This window comes from Erinaceus europaeus, chromosome 3, assembly GCF_950295315.1.
Source record: "Erinaceus europaeus chromosome 3, mEriEur2.1, whole genome shotgun sequence".
NCBI classification, from domain to species: domain Eukaryota; kingdom Metazoa; phylum Chordata; class Mammalia; order Eulipotyphla; family Erinaceidae; genus Erinaceus; species Erinaceus europaeus.
This window is the reverse complement of record NC_080164.1, coordinates 15,087,292-15,108,582: the sequence shown is the minus strand read 5'-3', so window position 1 is coordinate 15,108,582 and position 21,291 is coordinate 15,087,292. Positions and strand designations below refer to the sequence as shown.

Sequence of the window (21,291 nt, the reverse complement as noted above, 5' to 3'; positions counted from 1 at the left end):
AAATTAACAGTTGCAGGTAGTACCTGTCGTATCTTGCTTGGTCATGAAGGATTCTACGCCCGTCATGGCTGGAGGCCGAGGCAACCGCCGTGCAATACAGATCAAACAGGACTGGAAATCTGCCAAAGGAAACAAGCAGGGGAAATAGAAGGAAAGAGAGCAGAAAATGGTCAAAACTATGGCCATAAAGGGTTTCTGCATGTTATACGATCGGATACAATGCTAACCTCTGTTCTAACCACACAATAGACTATATGCTATACTACAATGACATCATCTGAGAAGGAAAATTGCTGCCAACGCAAAGTGGACAGTTCCAGACAGAGATCTAGTCAGCAGAAGTTATCCCTTCTCTGGGAATGTTCTGACAGAAACTGAAGAAGGTTGATGCACTGGTGTACTTGGATCACATTGACTGGATTTAAAGACGTGGCTAGAGTTTAAACAACACAATGTTTGTATATCATTAACTTACTGTACTCATCAGTAGGCATGGCTTACAAGATGATTCTTTTTCCCTCAGGGGTTGAAAAATTAATGCTTTATTTTCCCTCATACAAAAACTGATGAGAAAGATGAACGTCTTCTTGTAGGAAGTGCCTATATGGCTTCCATTAAAAATAGAGAGAGCTGAAAGACACATTTTCTTTCCTTTTTTCTTTTGATCTTTTTATTTTAATATTTGACAGACACAGAAATTGAGAGTGAAGAAGAAATCGAGAGGAAGGGAAGACAGAGAGGGGGAGAAAAAGATAGACACCTGCAGACCTGCTTTTCCGCTTGTGAAGTGACGCCCCTGTAGGTGGGGAGCTCGGAGCTCAAACCAGGATCCTCATGCCAGTTCTTGCGCTTTGTGCCATGTGTACTTAACCCACTGTGCTACCGCCCAGCCACCAAAGACACGCTTTCTACAAATGCTTTGGGAAAAAATTGACAAGCAGGGTCTGGAGAGAGCCTACTCGGTAGACCAGCATGAGTCCCTGGCACCATGTAAGGAGGACCATGCACAGCACCGGGGGAAGCTCCATGGATGGCATGACAGCACATGAGAGGCCGTGCTGTCTCTCCTTTCTCTGCCTCTCTTTCTCTCTCTACCCTAAATTAAGAGAACAAAAACCAAACAAACTGCTGGGAGCAGTAGAATCACATATGTGTGAAGCCCTAATGGGGGAAAAAATAGACAGATGACAAACATAAATTTTATGTATGGCCATCGACCATTGTCAGAAATTAAGATATGGATTTTAAAGAAACGTCCGTGTAGTTCTAAATAAATTCTGTTTATTTCTCAAAAAAAATTAAGACGTAGACCCAACTCAATGAGAGACAATCTGGGTAATACGACATATCACATAGGAGTGAGTATCTGTTAATACTGTCAAAGATGGCTGTTTTAGAAAGAGTATTTTCTTAACCACTCTGCAGATAATAAAAATTATATGAGAAAAACCACCTTTCCTTCTAACAGAAGCATTATTTTGCTTCCGACAGGGGTCTTTATGTCTTTAGGACCTACATTTAGACTGTTTAAAGCCCTTGCTGCAACTGTTTTGAGAGTGCTACATGTGACATCACACAGCTAAATAAGAGCTTTCATTACATACGGCAGCATGGCCTGAGTATTCCGTGGAACATTCGCCCAGGATTGTGACACTCATTCCTTGGTGAGACCTGCTTCAGACATGGTTGGTTTGTTTTTTGTTTGGTGGTTGTTTTTTTTTTTTTTTGCATTTCTCTCCTCATCTACCACATTCTCTGGTCCTGATCACAATTTCCCATTTGGGACGCTCTTAGTGCAGTGTTAACTCCTATGACAAATCACCCACTGTCATATATTTAAGTAACTCTGTGCTGATACCATGTTTGTAGTAGGGTTTCACTGGTGTTTTCAACCTTGTATGGCCTGTCAAAGTGCCGGCTCTGCTGTCTAATGTTCTCAGTGCTCTGAACTTGCAGCTTTTGAAAAGCTGGGCTGTTCAGCAGCCCGCCGTGTCTGGGCCTTTCCTGACTAGCAGCAATTAGTCACATATCTTATTTTGAAGCAGCAAATTGGTTTGGGTCTGACATTTTATTGGGATGCCAGCTCAGAACTTGGAATGTGGGGGCATTTAAAAGGAGTGATTTGAGATGTTAGCATTTTTTTTTTTCCTGAAGTATAACTGAACAGCTGCTATGACACAGAATACAGTAAGTGGAAATACTATCTGAAGGGAGTTTGCAATCTACTAACTCTCTGTTGTGGAAGCCAGAGAAAAGGCGCTCAAACACTTTCCAACCACCTTTTGTTTTACCTTCTCCATCCTCTTGGATCGATTTTGGCTGGGACACAGTGAAACACTGCATTACTTCATACCGCTGGCAGGCCTCTTGGTTCTCAGCACCTGGCTCATCTGGAGGGTGAATTAGCATCCTACAGTTAAAGGTATGGCTATTTCGTCGTGTTGCCTCTTGAGGCCAAGGGACTCCATTTACTGTGGAAGAAAAAGTAACAACAGCGAGCATGTAAATACGGTGACAAGTATACACTCTCAAGACATCTGCTTTATTAGATACTATTTCCCTTAGCAAATCTAATCATCTTCCAATGAGAACACTGTAAGCTTTTCAACAAAGTGTACAGAATTTCCCCCTGAGGGATAAGGCCTGACACATACCCTAATTCATTAACAGTCTTTATAAACAGCTAAAGATGATACTTTCTATCTTAGTATCAGTTCTCTCTTTTTTTTTTTTAAATTTTGTTCAAGAACTGTACATTAGTTAATCAATGAGCTTTCCCTGCCCCCCCCCTTTTATCAGATAGCACAGAGAGAACTAGGGAGGGGGCAGGTAGAGAGACACCTGCAGACTTGCTTCACTTCCTTGTAAAGCATCCCCCCTGCAGATGGGGACGGGGGCTCAAATCCAGGTCCCCATGGGAACTCAACCAGGAGCACCACTGCCTGGCTCCCCAGTCAATGCGATGAGCTTTCTCATTTGTTTTCAGCTACGCTCTGGCAATGACAAAATGATTGCAAAATACTGGTCCACTGCTACGCAGGACCTACAGTTCGCAGTCACGGATTTTTAGAGATGAGTTTTGTGTACATGTGTACTTTTGGGGAAGAGGGGTAAAAGTTTCACATAGGATTCTATTCATCCTTTGTACTTACGCTCAGGAGGCTTACACTTCATTTTAAAGGATTTAAATAAATGGGTTAACATTATAATGATGCTAAACACTGCACATACAATATTACATATATTACGTTAAAAAGCTACGTAGCTTTGCTTTCTTTTTAGTTTGTATTCTGTTCAGTAATAGTCTTTACCTAGTGATTTTGGTAGCAGGTTTTTCACAAATTCTGCATGGTCTCCCACGTGCAGGATGCTGTAGACACTCGTGTTCATTAATTCCTCCTGATTGTAACCCAAGTAGCTAGTCACATTTTCAGACACGAATACAATTCTCCCTTCACAGTTCACAACAAAGAAAAATCCATCTAAAGCCTGCAAAGGCAAAATGAACAAAAAAAGAGAACTGAAATGTAAGTTGTTAAAAATGGAAGGGGACCAAATAGGAGCCTTAGCGCTGCAAGGTCTCTGTGGCCAGGCCAGGAGTTTTAAATAGTCTGCACACCACTGTTTCAAGCGGGCGCGACAGCTAATGCCAACCATCTCCCTTTAAAAGACTTTTATGGTAGCAAATGTGGTGAGAAAGACTGACCCCATCACACAGTCTCAAGTATCTCTAAACTATGACCTCCTTTCTGTCCCAAGAAACTTGTGGTACAGTGGGAGAGAGACAAAGACACCAATGTCAGAAACATACACAGAATATTTTATGAGCAGAAAGGACACCTCATTTGGGAAGGAGGCTGGGGGCAGAGAAAGACTCCTTAAGGACCTACCCCTACCTGCATTACAGAAAGCACAGTGGGTGAGGGGAAGAGTGTTAAGGAGTGAAAAAGCAGTTTGGAGCTACTGTAGTTTATGGTACGTGGCAGGTTTATAGCAGGAAATAAGCCCTCCCAGTCACTGAGATGGAGCCTGGGGTCTCTAAGAGGAGATGCATGTCCCATGAGAGCATGGTATTCAGACGTGCAGGAAACAAAATAAAACAAAAAAGAGAACCCAGATTTATTGTGCAATCCAAAACGGGTAGAAGAAATTAAGCTTAATAACCATATCGCCATGCTGGTGCCTCGATGGGTCTGGACAGTTGCAGGGCACAGACCACAGAAGCCTCGCAGACCAGGATGCAGAGGCTGGAGACGGTACCTCCCCATTATTTTAACAGATTCGCCTACTTGCTACAGATTGTCTACACACAATGCCATGAAACCATTCATAAGCCTCACAAGGCATAAAATGACTATGAAGTCTTTTGTATCACAGAGTTGCTGGTTCCCTGTGACAAAACATTTCAATGAGTCATCTAACAACGCTGGTGGGCTTCTCATTAACAAAGCAAGAGTCTCAAATTTGCTGACCTTTTCTTGGATAACAAGTGGTAAAGATAACATACAGCCTAGTAGTTAAAACATAGAAAAAACACACTTAACTTATCCCCTCAAGAGAAAGGTGAAATTTTAACAATGAATTAAAAAATAAGCTGCCTTTCAGTGACATTTCTGCAGCAGAAGACAGTGTGTGGAAAGTGGTGGCTTTAAATGTTACCACAGCTACAAGCCTGTTTCTGAAAATGGTGTGAATCACTTATAAAAAATTTTTTTTTCAGTGTAAACATTTAGAGAGAGGGAACTGCTTATCTGTATACAAATCTTCAAAGCAGTTTAGGGGGCTTTATGCTCATGTTAAAAAAAAAAATGTGAGAATACATCTTTTGAGTAGTTTAGAAGGACTATTGTTTGAGATCAAAGGAAATGGAATTCCAATAACTTTTGCATTACTGGTAGACAAGCTTTTGAAAACAAGTATCATGATTTTGTAAACTCTGATAAATGACAAATTTTCCCATGTGCACGCACCTCATTTTTTGCATTTATAAAATAAAAACATGGCTAAGAGCATAGAATAAGAGGGGTACAATTGCACACAATTCCCACCACCAGAGTTCCCTGTCTCACCCCCTCCATTGGAAGGTTTCCCATTCTTTATTCCCTCTGAGAGTAGGAACACCCAGGGTCATTATGGGGTGCAGAAGGTGGGAGGTCTGGCTTCTGTAATTGCTTCCCCGCTGAGCATGGGTGTTGACAGGCGAGTCCATATTCCCATTCTGTCTCTCTCTTTCTCTAGTGGGGCAGGGTTCTGGAGAGGATTTGCCTCATTTTTATGAGTTGTCTTTTTCCCTTTTAACTAAGGTGACTCAACAAAATATTAAAATAAATCAAATCCACAGAACTACATCTTCAAATTACTGTCACATAAAACATTCAATGAAGGCTGAATGCTCATATGTAAAATGTGATTAATACTGAACAGCAAAAGGAGTGGCTGAGACTCAAATGCAGAGTGCGAGACTTAGTGACTGAGGCTTCCGGCTGGGTTCTTCAAGCCACATGAGCGGGAGTGATGCCCTGGTGCTGGATAGTATGCCAGCTCCCCCTGGCTTCTTCTGCTTAACCATATGCCTATATAGGGATAGATTTAATCCCATTCAAAGCGTTGGTCTATTTACATAAATCACTTTTACATTTACATAAAGCACTCCCTCCAGGGCATTGGTGGTTCAGTGATAGGATTCTCGCCTGCTCTGCCCCCTCCTTGTCACACTCTGATTTTCACCAGTCACTTTTCTCACCACCCTCTCTATGTCACATCCTGTTTCCACCCTACTTGGCAAGTACATATAAAGACAGCATTGTGAGTTTTAGGGTACGTTGAGTTTAGCTTAGCTCGTCTTAGATTGTGTGCTGCATCCTGCATGAATAAAGAGATACTGCCTACAGCTCAACCATGAGTCCCTGGTCATCTGTTACCCGCCCGTGAAGCCAGCCCGGCGAAAACAACATAACCCGTCGAAAACAACATATGGCGCTACAACGTGGGACTGGACCTGCGCAACTCCCGGATAAGTGAAGACTTTGCCTACCTATGCACTATGGTCTTCTCTTCTACTTATGAAGAGGTTTGCCAAAGCCTCTACTGTTTCATTATGAGACAGTTTCTCTGTCTCTGGAACATTTTACTCTGGGCCACACTTCGGTTCCCTGACTGGGAACTTTGGTTTCTTATGACCGGGATCATAGAGCTTGGGAGATGCACGGAGATTTCTCCTTGGACTTTCCGGATTCCCTCTCCCATGTTTCCTGAGGAAAAGGACTACATTTTGCTCCGGGCCACAGTTTGGTTCTTTATGACCGTGATCGTAGACCTTGGGATATGCATGGGGATTTCCCCTGGGACTTTCTGGACTTCTTCTCGAATGTTTCCCATGGAGAAGGACTACTCTAATTTGAAGAACATTCTCGAGTACCCTGGCAGTTCCCAAGTATGGAGACACGTGGTTAGTTCTACTCTCCTGATTGGATTCTTTCTTCGATGGGAAGACACTTTTAAAAATGGGTGCCTGAAGCAATCCAGCAGGAACAGTCAGAAACACCCTAAATGGAATTTCGAGGACCTTTTTGGACTAGGACGCCCTCCGGGGACTCTTAATCCTACATGGTGAGATCTTGATAATCTGGTTCAAGTCGCGTTTCATAAGAGAATGATTTGAATGACTGAATTTTTGTTTGACATTGACTTAAAAAAAAAAAATCTGGACGCAGCCATGATTTCTAGAGACATCCAGAAACAATCCAAAAAATTGTTTTTTCCCTCCTTTGATTTCTCCTTTACGTCTTGACATGAATCTGAAACGTTTAATCCTGAAAACTGTATGAGTTATGGGTGGGGCAGATAGTGCAATGATTATGTTAATTATTCTCATGCCTGAGGCTTTTAACCGTGGTTCTTCTGTTTACCTTTCCACATTATATTGAGTTTAAAATGTTTAAACAAACCTTAAAATCATACTAGAAAGGACTTCCAATTTTAATGGAGTTATCAATTATAGTAAACTTCTAATCTGCTACAAGTTTTGTTTGACAAGTAAGTGAATTTCAGCTGTCAAGTCTTCACATGAAAAAGCATCTACTCAAATGAAAATTTCTGGAAATGCATTTGGACCCCTGTTCTCTGACATCGCCCACAAGATGGAATAACTACAACACACCCCTGGAAACCAATGATGAGACCTGGCACGACCTGAAGAAACAGATTCACAGACTCCAAAGCTCACTCTCTACAGAAAAGCAGAATTCTGGTGGCCGACATTCCCCATCGAGACAGACGTGCAGCAGTGTTTCATCCTCTGGCATTTTCTTCTGTGGTCAGCTACTTTGGACTGACATCTCCATCAGACTTACTGGTATACGCTGCTGTGTTTCTCAAAGACTAACTTCAGCCAATTGCCTTGAGACTTTATAAACCATGTCCGCTCGCCTGCAGGCTCTGCCCCAGAGGCAGAAAACTCCCCCTCCTTATTAGGTTATGCCCACAGAGGCATGAAGCGCCCCAAGAGGCAAGAGATGCCCACAGAGGCAGAAAACGCCCTTTGAGGCAAGAGATGCCCCCAGAGGCATGAAGCGTTCCCAGAGGCAAGAAATGCCCTTTCGTCTGCTAGGCCTTGCCCTTTGAGGCAAGAAACGTTCCCCTTGGCATCACACTAGTTATTGCTGCTCGCCTATTTTGTTTTCCATGTCTTATGCCAGTTCTTTTGAAAATGCCTGTACGATATAGGTTTCTGTTCACCCCACAATCCTGACACTATGGCAAATAGTTAAAAAGAAAGGGGGAGATGTTGGATAGTATGCCAGCTCCCCCTGGCTTCTGCTTAACCATATGTCTATATAGGGATAGATTTAATCCCATTCAAAGCTTTGGTCTATTTACATAAATCACTTTTACATAAAGCACTCCCTCCAGGGCATTGGTGGTTCAGTGATAGGATTCTCGCCTGCTCTGCCCCCTCTTTGTCACACCCTGATCCCCTCCTTGTCACAAACAATACCCTGGGTTCTCTCTTACATGGAACTACTCTCTATATCTCCTATGAGAATAATAAGCAAAAATCAGTTAATATATATATATATATATATATATATATATATATATATATAATCCTCATGGATAAGAGTGATTATTTCTCAGTTCATAATGCAAAGGGGAGAGAGACGGTATTAATAATCTAAAAACTCCACCCTACATAAATCCTTAGCTAAACTATGTGGGTTTAGGTTAAACAGGGGAATACCTTTTTTTTTCTTTCTAGTCAGATTAGCTACAGATTTCATAGTAGGTGAGCAAGGTTTATTGACTTATTTTATAGCTTATGTGAAATAGGGGCACTTAAGATATACACCTGTCAATTTTTAAGAGCAGAGTTAAATTTATCTAATGTTCTTATCTATTAATCCAATCAGTGTAAATAAAAGTTAACTTAAAATTGGGGCAGGTTCTCCAAAGAGCTCGAGAGCAGTTTAAGGTACAACCAAAGATTGTTCAGAAATAAGCTACAGCACTGACTCTGAAAGACGGGCAGGGAAAACCTGCCCATTCCATGATGAACCAAGGACCACGCCACCCAGTTTGTTTTTTGTGACCGCACCAGTTTTCAAAGCACCCTTCTTGGCTTCTCAGTCTTCAACTCCTTGGTGACTCTGCCTGGCCACAGCCTGTCTCTCTCTCTTAGTCTCTTCACCTTCCCTGTCCATCTCTGGATCTCTCTAGAACTTAATTGTTGTCTGCAGAGGTAATGGAAGAGACCAAGACCCACTCCTGTGAAAAGCTCTGCGTAACCTGAAAACTGGCCAGAGATGTCTGGAGCTGGAGTGTAGACCCCTAGCACCAGCAGGACCAATGGATTTGATTCACCTGCAAAACCCAGAGGATTTTTCCTTCATTGCAATAAGCCTGGAATCCCTGGAGTCTCCTCCTGCAGACTTCCTGCAGCTTCTAGTTCTCTCACTGACTGCACCTGACCTCACTGCCAGGCTGAGAATTTATTCTAGTAACTGGCCTCTGGAATAGTCAACCAGGCAGCTGGTCAGTCTAACAGGGAATGCAGAACTTTCACGAGGTCCCTGGTCAGTCTAACAGGGAATGCAGAACTTTCACGAGGTCCCTGGTTGTTTATGTGGATTTGGGCTTCTTCTGTGAAGTCTGGGGCATCAAATTTCTTTTGAGTGCCCCAGAAAAGACTGGCTTGTTCAACAGGTGAGCAAAGGGTCTCGCCTGGTGGCAGAGATGTTTGGCTAGCCTGCTCTACGATATGACTTTTGCTAAAAATGACATTTTTGTGTGTCTTTTAAGTTATAAATGCAATATATATTACTTTAAAAACATAACTATGAAAAGTACGCACATAACAGGATTATCTGCAGAGCCTCACTCTCAAAAAATTAGTAACATCTCAGAGACTTCTTCCATTGCTCCCTCCTATGAATACACACACCCATCTCTGATTTCTAAAATTATGCCTCATTAATAGAATCTGCTAATACTTGTTCTTATTCTACAAGTTTGCCTCATATGTTGTGTATAAAATTAGCATCAAACTGTGCTCCTGGGAAGGAATCTTTCTGTTTTTCTAAGGCCCCAGAGTGGGTCTTATACTGAATACATTCAGGACAAATGTCTAGCTGCTAATATAATCAGTATAATCAAACGAGGGGGGGGGGGTCTTCTTTCTTTCTTTCTTGGTCTTACACAGAGCTCATACCAGCCAAGGCTTTTCACGAGCCCTGGCTTAAAATGACCACACAAGACCACACTAAGTAGCACCTAAGCGACAGTCAGCGGACAGAGTTTGGGGAATAAAACAAGTGATTTTCAACAGCCTTGTAGCCTTTGAAGGGAGAAACACAAGTATACCCGATTACAAAATACTACAACAAAGGAACTCACAGAGATTAAAGCACAGAGTGAACCCCACACGGAGGAAGAGTGGCTGTCATGGGCGAGGTTTCATGAGGCCATAGCACACCTGAATTGAGTCTTGGACACACAGCAGTTAACTCTCATGGGTGAGGGGTAGAGAGCTCAGACCAAACAGTTCACAGGTTAAAAAAGAACACCTGGGGGGTCGGGCGGTAGCGCAGCAGATTAAGCGCAGGTGGCGCAAAGTGCAAGGACTGGCGTAAGGATCCCGGTTTGAGCCCCCAGCTCTCCAACTGCGGGGGGGGGGGAGGAGGGGTTGTTTCACAGGCAGTGAAGCAGGTCTGCAGGTGTCTATCTTTCTCCCTCCCTCTCTGCCTTCCCCTCCTCTCTCCATTTCTCTCTGTCCTAGCCAACAACAATAACAACAATAATAACTACAACAATAAAACAAGGGCAACAAAAGGGAATAAATAAATATCTAAAAAAAAAAAAAAGGGAAGCCAAGGGGAAAAAAAGAACACTTTGTGGGCATCTGTCATATCTGTGTTGGGTTGAACAGTAATTTTTTTTCTTCCCCTTTCCTCCTCCTCCCCCTGCTTTCTTTTTGTCCCCTAGAGTACTGCTCAGCTCTGCTTATGGTGGTGCCAGGGACGACACCTGGGACACTGGTTTGTGCTGCTGCTGCTGCTACTACCTCTCCAGCCATTTTTTTTTTTTAAAGCTTCATTGAAAAGCAAAAAATAGGGGGCTGGGCAGTAGCACAGTGGGTTGAATGCACATGGCGCCAAGTACAAGGACCCGTACAGGGATCCTGGTTCAAGCCCCCGGTTCCCCACCTGCAGGGAACAAGTGGTGAAGCAGGTCTGCAGGTGTCTGTCCTCCCTCCTCTCTGTCTTCCTCATCTCTCTTGATTTCTCTCTGTCCTATCCACCAACAGTGGCAGCAACAACAATAGCAACAACAATAATAAACAACAAGGGCAACAAAAGGGAAAAAATGGCCTCCAGGAGCAGTGGATTCGTAGTGCAGGCACGGAGCCCCAGCAATAACCCTGGAAGCAAAAAATAAAAAACTTAAAAAAAATTTTAATAAAAATTTTAAAAAAGCAAAAAATAAATAAACTTCAATCTTAAAGACACTGGACTTGTTTTTGAAAGCAAGAAAACAGTTTCAAGCAAGAGAGTGACATGATGCTTGCTTTACAAAGTCGTCTCAGCAGTGGGTGTGGTGTGGAGACTGGAAGCCAGCAGACTCAGTTTAGCTGTCCTGTGATGCTCCAGTTCAAAGGAGAGGCTGGACTGAGGCTGGGGCAATTGCAGCGGGAGTGACAGTGAAGAACTGGATGAAGGCTAAGCAAACAGCCGCTAGCATCCGCACCGATCCCCCGTTAAGACTTAAGGGTTTTGGTAGACAGGTGTCTGTTCCTCAGCAAGGAGGCCCAAGGGGAGAAAAATCTAGCTTGATTTCTTCCTACTCCCCCCGCCTTCTAAACAGAAGACAAAGGGACATATTGTAAAATCAGCTTTAGAAAAGTTTCATTTGCATGGGCGACAAAAGGGAATAAATATTAATAAAAAAAAAAAAAAAAGTTTCATCTGAGGGAGTCAGGCGGTAGCACAGCGATTAAGCACAGGTGGCGCTAAAGCTCAAGGACTGGCCTAAGGACCCTGGTTCGAGCCCCTGGCTCCCCACCTGCAGGGGAGTCGCTTCACAGGCGGTGAAGCAGGTCTGCAGGTGTCTTTCTCTCCCCTGCTCTGTCTTCCCCTCCTCTCTCCATTTCTCTCTGTCCTATCCAACAACGATGACAACAATAACAACAACAATAATAACTACAACAATAAAACAAGGGCAACAAAAGGGAATAAATAAATGAAAAAAAATTATATAAAAAATATTCCTTCTAAAAAAAAAAGTCTCATTTGTAAGAACCAAGGAGCACGTAGGCGGAGATGCTGGAAGGTGACAGGGCGCGGTGAGAAGGAAGCTCTGTGGGGAGGTCTGGGCTGATGGTGGAACTCTGAAGTTCTGAGGTACACCTGGTATTTTTACTGTGGCCATCTTTTCTCCTTCCAAAGGATACTCTGATTTCCTCTGGAGAGTTACTTTTCCCCCATTAGAAAGTCCTGTAATTCTTCTTAAAAATTTTTTTTTTATTATCTTTATTTATTGGGTAGAGACAGCCAGTAATTGAGAGGAAGGGGGAGAGACAGAGAGGGACAAAGAGAGAGAGATACCTGCAGCCCTGTTCCACCACTCATGACGCTTCCCCCTGCAGGTGGGAACTGGGGGCCTGAACCTGGGCCCTTGTGCTTAGTCCTATGTGCGCTCAACCAGGTGCGCCACTGCCCAGCCCCTGTGTATAATTCTTTTTATTATTATTATTTAGTTTCCCTTTTGTTGCCCTTGTTGTTTTATTGTTGTTGCAGTTACTATTATTGTTGTTGGTGGTGTCGTCTTTGCTGGATAGGATAGAAAGGAATGGGCAGAGGGGAAGACAGAGAGGGGGAGAGATAGATACCTACAGACCTGCTTCTCCACTTGTGAAGCGACTCCCCTGCGGTTGGGTAGCCAGGGCTCGAACCAGGATCCTTATACCAGTCCTTGAGCTTCACACCATGTATACTTAACCCGCTGAGCTACTGCCCAACCCGCCCCCCCTGCCTCCTCCGCCACCCCCCGCATGTAATTCTTAACCAGGCTACGCAGTGACTTTAATTGTGACTCTTTAGGGGAGTCAGAAAGACTGACCATGGCTGGAGGGCACACCTTATAACAGTAGAGTTCTGCTGAGAGGGGTCTTTCAAAGAGACACTCATATACACAGTATCTGCTCTCCAGTGTCCTGGAGAAGGCTTGGAAGTGTGCACAGAATAAGAAAAGGAAAAGGGGGGGCTGGGGGACTGGACGGTAGCATAGCAGGTTAAGGGCACATGGCACAAAGCGCAGGGACCAGTGTAGGGATCCTGGTTCGAGCCCCCAGCTCCACGCCTGTGGGGGGTTTGGGGGGGTTTGCTTCGCAAGTGGTGAAGCAGGTCTGCAGGTGTCTTTCTCGATTTCTCCGTCCCATCCAACAACAACAGCTATAATAACAATAACAACCACAACAAGGGCAACAAAATGTGAAAAATAACGTCCAGGAGCAGCGGATTTGTAATGCTGGCACCGAGTCCCAGTGATATGATAACCCTGGAGGCAAAAAAAAAAAAAAAAAAAAAAAAGAGGAAAAAGGGTCAAGGTCAGAAGCCTGGTGGGTCCATCCACTTAAGAGCAAGCAAAACAAGAGAAATCTGAGGCAGAGGAGCTAGCTGGATCAAAGGGGTCACACACAGTTTTAAGGGACAGGCTAGTGGGTGGTCAGCGGCGTCCAGTGCCTCAGGGCAACCCAGGGAACGGCAGGTACAGAGTAAGGTCTGAAGAGTGTGTGCGCCTCACGGGAAACTGACTAGGCAGTGGTGGAAGCAAGGAGTTAAGACTCGGAGGGTGGGGGCTCAGAACTTGGGTGTGGACACTCGGTGTGGAACCATAGCCTGTAATCTTGTGACCTTGTAAATCACTACTCATTACGAATGAAAAGTGGCTTGCAAGAATAAATAAATAAAAAGGGTGCTAAGAGATAATGAAAGGCTTTGCCTAGATTTAGACAGCTAGGAGCAATGGAGAATGAGGAGCTTACTTCAAAGCTCATCCTGGTGGGTGTACGAGGTACCACATACCAGCTACGGGCTGAATAAACCCGAGAGTAAATTATGGCTCAGGGGTTATTATGCTTCCCGTTTCTTCAGCATGTCTGGTGACACTGTATGCAGAAACACATTCAGCAAATAGTTGATGAACTGGAAGGAGACATAAAGTTCTTTTTTTTTTTTAACTTAAATTTTTTAAAATGATCTTTATTTATTGGATAGAGATAACCAGAATTGAAATGACAGGGGGGATTAGAGAGGGGGAAAGACAGAGAGACACTTGTAGCTCACCACTTGCAAAGCTTTCCCCACCGCAGGTGGGGACCAGGGGCTTGAACCCGGGCCCTTGTGTATTGTAACATGTGCACTCAACCAGATGTGCCACCACCTAGTCCCAGGAGACAGAAAATTCTGAGAGGCAGAAGAACCCTCAGAGAAAAGTAGGAGACAGGGAAAGCTTCACTTCCTCTCATCCTCTGGGGAGGGACAGTCAGTCCCTGGAGACAGGAGCCTCTGAAAGGGCCCAAGGGCAGGAGAGGGGGTTGTTTTAAGCCTGACTTTCTTCTAACAGTTTAGATGAACATATTTTAAAAGTCAGCACAGTTGAAAGACTTTCGCAGGGGACATCTGTATCTTGCCACCTAGGTTCTGCCATGAAAATTTTTTTGCTTCACTTGCTATCACGCTGTTTCCAAAGTGCAGCCCCCGTGCCGCACAGTCTACCTAAAGGGGTATGAAAAGGATTGGACTGAAAGGAAACCAGAGTTCATGCTGTACGGCAGCTTCCGCCTTGTGTACTTACACGCTCGCCTTCAGAGATGCCTTTACCCACCGTAGAGGCCGATGCCCATCGTATTTTATTATTTTCCAAGATATATGTTGTTTAGGACAAGGGAGATAGCGTAACGGTCATGCCAACAGTCTGAAGCCTGAGGCTCTGAGGCCACAGGTTCAATCCCCCACACCACCAAAGGCAGAGCAGTGTGCTCTGATAACACGCACGTGCGCACGCACACACACGCGCACACACACACACACACACGCACACACGCGCGCGCATACACAGAGCTTTCAGGAGAAAAGTTGTTAACAGGAGTCTGGGAGAGTTCACTGGTAGACATATCTGGGTGTCATCTCTTGGCTAGGAAAGCAAGAACTCAGTTTTGGGAATATTCTCTAATTAGTGAAATTACCAGAAGGAATTAAAGCTAACACGAAGCATAACAAAACAAAGACCAGAGGAACAGTCAGGGTAATAAAGAAATGCAGTGAGCAGTTCGAGTCCCCGGCTCCCCACCTGCAGGGGAGTCGCTTCACAGGCGGTGAAGCAGGTCTGCAGGTGTCTGTCTTTCTCTCCCCCTCTCTGTCTTCCCCTCCTCTCTCCATTTCTCTCTGTCCTATCCAACAACGATGACAATACTCTAACAACAACAATAATAATACAACAACAATGAAAAGCAGCAAGGGCAACAAAAAGGGAAAATAAGTAAATATTAAAAAAAAATGCATTGAGGACTCATATGGTATGAGGTGCTAAGAAGCCTTCATTGGAAAGGAGGGTCTCCAGGGAAAGCAAGGAAAGGAGAATTTAGTTCACACACAAACACATTGTATAGCAATATATGTGTGTAAGAGTAAATAATAAAAACACAGGCACAATTAGGAGGCCAGGAGACAGAAAGGCACATGCTGTGCGGAATGGGTGTGCATATGCACATATGTGTCTTTGAATATTCATGAATGAGAGCATCTAAGGTGAAGAGACTGCTTGAAAACAAAACATCTGTGCTGAGAATAGAGCGAGTGAACATTAGATAAGAAAAACAGTGGCAAAAATTGCACCTCGACATAAAGTCATTCAAATGTAAAAGTTCTTCACTTACAAAAAAGGGGGGGGGTGAGAGGCGGAGAGTGCTCACACCCAGTTGAGCACATATGCTGCAGTGAGCAAGGCCCTGGGTTCTAGGTCCTGCTCCCCACGTGGGGGAAGCTGTATGAGTGGTGAAGCAGTGCTGCCCACCTCTCTCTCTCTTCCCCCCCTCTTCTCTCCTACTTCCCCCTTCCATCTCAATTTCTGTCTCTACCCAATAAAAAAATTAAAAAATAAAAGAGGGCCGGAGGGTTGGGAGATAGCTCATACAGTGAAGTGCACAAAGGCCTGGGCTTGAGCTCCCGGCACCGGCACCATGTGAGAACATCACGCACAGGGGAAACCTCACGAAATGGGTTGATGTTGTGGTGTTTCTCTCTCACCCTCTCTGTTTCTAGCTGACACTGAAAGGAGGGAAACAACAACAACAAACAAACAAACAAACAAAAACTACCCAAGCCCAAACCAAGCACCCTCTAGAAGAAGTCTAACCAATAACGCAGGCACACGGCCCCAGAGGCAAAATAAAAAGAGAGGCTGATAAAATAGTAAGGCTGTTGAGACAGAAAGATCTCTTCAAATGCTCACACAATGTGAAAGATGTCCAACCAGAACACTTTTAAGGTAAAGACCTACTTCTATAAAGTGGTAAGAAAAATTTTATAGAATTTTCTTTATAAAGAAAGTGTCACTTTCCTCAAAAGTGACACTCCATTATATAATATATAATATATATATGGCAATAGCAACTACATAATTCTACCATGAGATTCTCTCAGTCACCACAGAAACAAAGTCATACAGCAGTTTGCAGCTCTCTGCTTCACTACTGAGAATGTGGCCATGAAACTTTCTCAGGTGTGTTATTCATTTACTTCAGAAGTCTTAAGAGCTGTCAAAATTGTTTCCAGAACAAAGTAATTATCCAAAGTTCTTTAAAATGTGCATCATAACGTACTGGTTAGATGCCAAGACACGGCAGAAGTGGGAGAAAACGTCAGGGTGACTAATGCTCAGGTTGGGATTACCCCCTTCCCAGTCAAATGAGAACGGCTACCTCCAGAAGGAGAGGCCCCAAGGATTCCTTCTCGATCACGCCTTGACTGCTCGAGGAGATGTCTGATTTCTGCACTTCATCATCAGTTGTTGACTTCTCTGTCATAAAGAAACAACAAGTCACATATCCAAAAAGACTCAATGTCATGAAGCCAAGTTTAAAAGACAGTTTCAGATTTAAAAAATTTACTTACTATCTAAATAGTTTCTGTCTCTCCATATGTATATGCACTCAGTAGTAGCCAGTATTCTGTAATTGGCATATATATATATACTTTTTTTTTTCACCAGAGCACTGCTTAGCTCTGACTCATGGTGGTGCTGGGGCAGTCTCAGTCATGAATGTCAATGAATAATCATTATACTGTCCTTCTAGCCCTTGCCATGATCATTTTTAAGTATGTCTCATACTTTAAAAAATTTTTTTAAAATTTATTTATTTATTCCCTTTTGTTGCCCTTGTTTTTTTTTTTTTTTTTATTGCTGTAGTTATTATTGTTGTTGTTGGATAGGACAGAGAGAAATGGAGAGAGGAGGGGAAGACAGAGAGGGGAGAGAAAGACAGACACCTGCAGATCTGCTTTCACCACCAGGTGGGGAGCCGGGGGCTCGAACCGGGATCCTTACGCTGGTCCTTGCACTTTGCAGCACCTGTGTTTAACCTGCTGTACTACCGCCCGACTCCCATCTCATACTTTTTTTAGACCATGATTAGTGATTTATAGTCAACAGGAAAATACAGTAGTTTGTACATGTGTAGCATTTCTCAGTTTTCCATGTAACAATTCAACCCTCTCTAGGTCTTTCTCTGCCATCAGATTCCAGGACACCCCCTCCCCCGGGGTCGTTTACTTTGGTGCAATTCGCTAAACCCAGTTCAAGTTCTGTTTTGTGTTTTCTTATTTTTCAGCTTCTCATTATTATTATTACTATTATTAGTGATTTAATCCTGTCAGACAGGGCTGTGGGATAAGAGGGGTACAATTCATACAACTCCAAGCACCAGAGTGCCATATCCCATCCCTTCCAATGGAAGCTTCCCCAATGGAAGCTTTGGGAACACGGACCAAAGGTGGGAGGTCTGGCTTCTGTAATTGCTTCTCCACTGGACATGGGTGTTGGTAGGTCGATCCACACCCCCAGCCATGTTTTATACCTTAATTATTGGCTTGTCAGAAAAGTCATGGCTGATTTTTCTCTGCAAAAATGTGTCATGACTTTTCCAACAATCCAACACACATCGATATGATTTCATCAATAGCATATTGCTGTTTTGTTTTTGAGTTAACATAAATACAGTTTCTCAAATTATTATTATTTTTTTTCCTCCTCCAGGGTTATTGCTGGGCTCGGTGCCTGCACCATGAATCCACCGCTCCTGGAGGCCATTTTTCCCCCCTTTTGTTGCCCTTGTTGTAGCTTCGTTGTGGTTATTATTATTGCCCTTGTTGATGCAATTCGTTGTTGGATAGGACAGAGAGAAATGGAGAGAGGAGGGGAAGACAGAGGGGGGAGAGAAAGACAGACACCTGCAGACCTGCTTCACCATCTGTGAAGTGACTCCCCTGCAGGTGGGGAGCCGGGGGCTCGAACCGGGATCCTTACGCTGGTCCCTGCGCTTTGCGCCACATGCGCTTAACCCACTGCGCCACCGCCCGACCCCCTCTCAAATTATTTTTATGCTCAGTATTATGCCTGAGATTTAACTACCCTGAGAAATAAAGATCTGACTCATTCATTGGAACCACTGTGTATTATTACACCATGAATAACCCACAGTCCCTAGGCCCCTACTAATACAGCTTTTGACTACTACATAACATGCTGTAATAATTACTTCCAGTATTTCTTCCTTTGTATATGAGTGACTTTTTAAATTTTAATAGGGTAAATATTAGAAGTGAAATTGCCAGGTCATAGGATCTGTGCATTTTCAGCATAAATGTTAAAATACAATAAATACAACTGTTCAGTAATAGTTAAATACAAAGGTTTGGGATTTTCTGCTTCCTCATGGACACACAAGAGCATCCTAGTTTTCAATTTTTGCAGACCTATGTATTTGAGGTCTAGGCCCATTATGTCTGTTTGGGAATCTCAGGACTCCCCGACTAGGGCCCCAGCTGATGGGGTGGCCTGATAGTGACTAAAGAGTCATCGTTAAAGTATGCCAGTCTCTTGCCCTTCTTCATCAAATCAATGGGGTTTACAGTCAACAATATTTATACACCTTTCCCATATTTGGGAGCTACTCTCTTCCCTGATCTAGCTTTCTGGTTTTTCCAGCCATGACATCATCTCTCCACACAATAACTTGGATCCACTTGCATATCAGATTTCAGGCTCAGGGAAAGAAAAAAAAAACCAAAAAACTAGTATAGCCACAGATCCTTTGGAATATAACTAAAATATGCCTACTAACTAGCTACAAAATGGAGACATCCCCCCCCACTCTTCATCTGCACTACTCCTGCCTTTAGGTTGATGATTAGTCAACCACCACCAGGTTCCAGATGCTAGCATGATGCCAACCAGACTTCCCTGGAAAGACAACCCCACCAATGTGTCCTGGAGCCCTGCCCCACTAGGGAAAGAGAGAGACAGGCTGGGAGTATGGATCAACCTGTCAATGCCCATGTTCAGCGGGGAAGCAATTACAGAAGCCACAATGACCTTGGGTCCATACTCCCAGAGGGATAAAGAACAGGAAAGCTATCGGGAGAGGGGATGGGAGACAGAGCTCAGGTGGTGGGAATTGTGTGGAGTTGTATCCCTTATCCTATGGTTTTATCAGTGTTTCCTTTTTATAAATAAAATAAATTAAAAAAAAAAAAGGAGCAGCACGCCCTGTGGGTCTCTGTGACTCCGTTCTTTCGCTTACCGTAAAGTTCTCAAGATTCAGGCTCACAGTCTGTGCTAGCATTTGATGCTTTCCCACCGGTCAGAAGGCTCGCACTGCGTGGGCACAACTCACCTGACCCACTGGCCCGCTGACAGGCATATGAGCTGTTTTCATTTTCAGCTGTTTGTGGATTCATGTGGGATGTGTGTATGCGCCTTCGCTTTCCTCTCTCATGGGCATATGTCTGGGAGTATTACTGAGTAATAAGCTATTGGGTTGTTGGAAAAGTCAGGATGACACTTTTTCAATGAAAAACAAGTCTTGTGGTCCAAGAGGTAGGATGGCGGATAAAGCATTAGATTCTCAAGCATGAGGTCCTGAGTTCAATTCCTGGTAGTACATGTTTCAGAGTGATGTCTGGTTCTTTATCTTTCTCATAAATAAATAAATCTCTCTCTCTGTCTCTCTGTGTGTGTGTGTGTGTGTGTGAGAGAGAGAGAGAGAGACAGAGACACTGAGGATAAAATCTACCTTCTCCCACAACTATGACTCCTTAAATAACTCACCCAGCCACAAGTGGGTAGAATCAAGGCAGATCAGAAATTAGGGAAAGGATCTCAAAATTAAAAAAAGGAAAAACAAGTCATGATGTGTCCCACAACCGAATATACCCTCACTTAACATTTTATGGACTGTTTCCAAAGTAACTACACAATTGTACACTCCTTCCAGCAGAGCTCCAGTTCTTCCATCTTCACTGACACTTCCGTTACTTGGCTTTTTGACTGCAGTCATTCTGGTGGGTTTTGAGGTATCATTGTGGTTTTGATTTACATTTTTTCTGATAGTTAATGATATTAAATCTGTTTTTCATGTGTTCACTGGCCATCTGTATGCCTTCTTCAGAAGGCTGCACTCAAGTCTTTGCCTAGATTTTAAGTAGGTTATTTATCTTTTTATTATTATGACACAAGAACTTCTCATTTAATTCTAAAATGTACTTCCCTCGTCATTGCCTGGGGCAATAACATTAAGGCAGTTTATTTTATTTTTATTTATAAAAGTGAAACACTGAAAAAAAACATAGGATAAGAGGGGTACAATTCCAGAAAATTCCTACCACCAGGATTCCATATCCTATCACCTCCGATAGCTTTCCTATTTTTTTTTAAATTGTTATTTATAAGAAGGAAATACCGAAGAAAAATAGGATAAAAGAGGTACAATTCCACAAAATTCCCACCACCAGAATTCCATATGCCATCCCCTTCTAATAGCTTTCCTATTCTTTATCCCTCTGAAGAGTATGGACCCAGGGTCATTATGGGGTGTAGAAGGTGGAAGGTCTGGCTTCTGTAATTGCTTCCCTGCTGGGGCAGTTTTTTTTTTTTTTAACAAGTTATAAAATAACATAAACCACCAAGTCCAAATAGATGAAATATTTATGTGTGAACAGCAAAACACTTGAAATTTAAGGTCAATCTAAGGCAGGAGTGGCTGTGTCATTAATCTGTGGTCTGAGGGATGTGAGCATGCCTTACAAGGAAAGAAGTATGCTTTCTAGCTTTCTCCCTCTCCGTTTTTGTTGGCCGAGAGGTGACAGAGTGAGCCCTCATGCCCCATGGCTAATGGTCACAGTCCGGCACAACAAACCAGAGGAAAGGAGTCCGGACCTCTGACACAGGCCTTGACGGTCTTGTTAAAGCCACTGTCTCCTGTTCCACCAGCTGAGCCGGTATCCCGACTAAAACAGTCTGAGTAACTCAACAGGCACGTCGCCTACTTGTCAGATCCTGGCTGCGTCCATGTCAGATATAGTCTAGTGACATGTAATCGTGAAAGGCAAGAATTTAACTTGTATCAACCTCCCCCACACAGATCTCACCATCTTCCAACTTATTACAACAATGCGGAGAGGCCTCAATATTTAACATGTGTCACTATGGCTATATATTTGTCTACGATCATTTGTGATT

The 21,291-nt window shown here is 43.4% G+C and overlaps 1 protein-coding gene across 4 annotated transcripts in view; it reads right to left on the bottom strand.

Moving 5' to 3' along the window:
* Window positions 1-21,291, bottom strand: part of NCOA1 (nuclear receptor coactivator 1) — a 278,206-nt gene that overhangs the window by 88,637 nt on the left and 168,278 nt on the right. For all 4 annotated transcript variants that reach the window (XM_060186650.1, XM_060186651.1, XM_060186653.1 and 1 more), the window contains exons 6-9: window positions 16,475-16,572; window positions 3,312-3,489; window positions 2,292-2,471; window positions 24-119 (exon numbers count right to left, since the gene is read on the bottom strand). In XM_060186650.1, coding sequence (XP_060042633.1) covers window positions 24-119; window positions 2,292-2,471; window positions 3,312-3,489; window positions 16,475-16,572 — 552 coding nt within the window. The remainder of the gene's footprint in view (window positions 1-23; window positions 120-2,291; window positions 2,472-3,311; window positions 3,490-16,474; window positions 16,573-21,291) is intronic.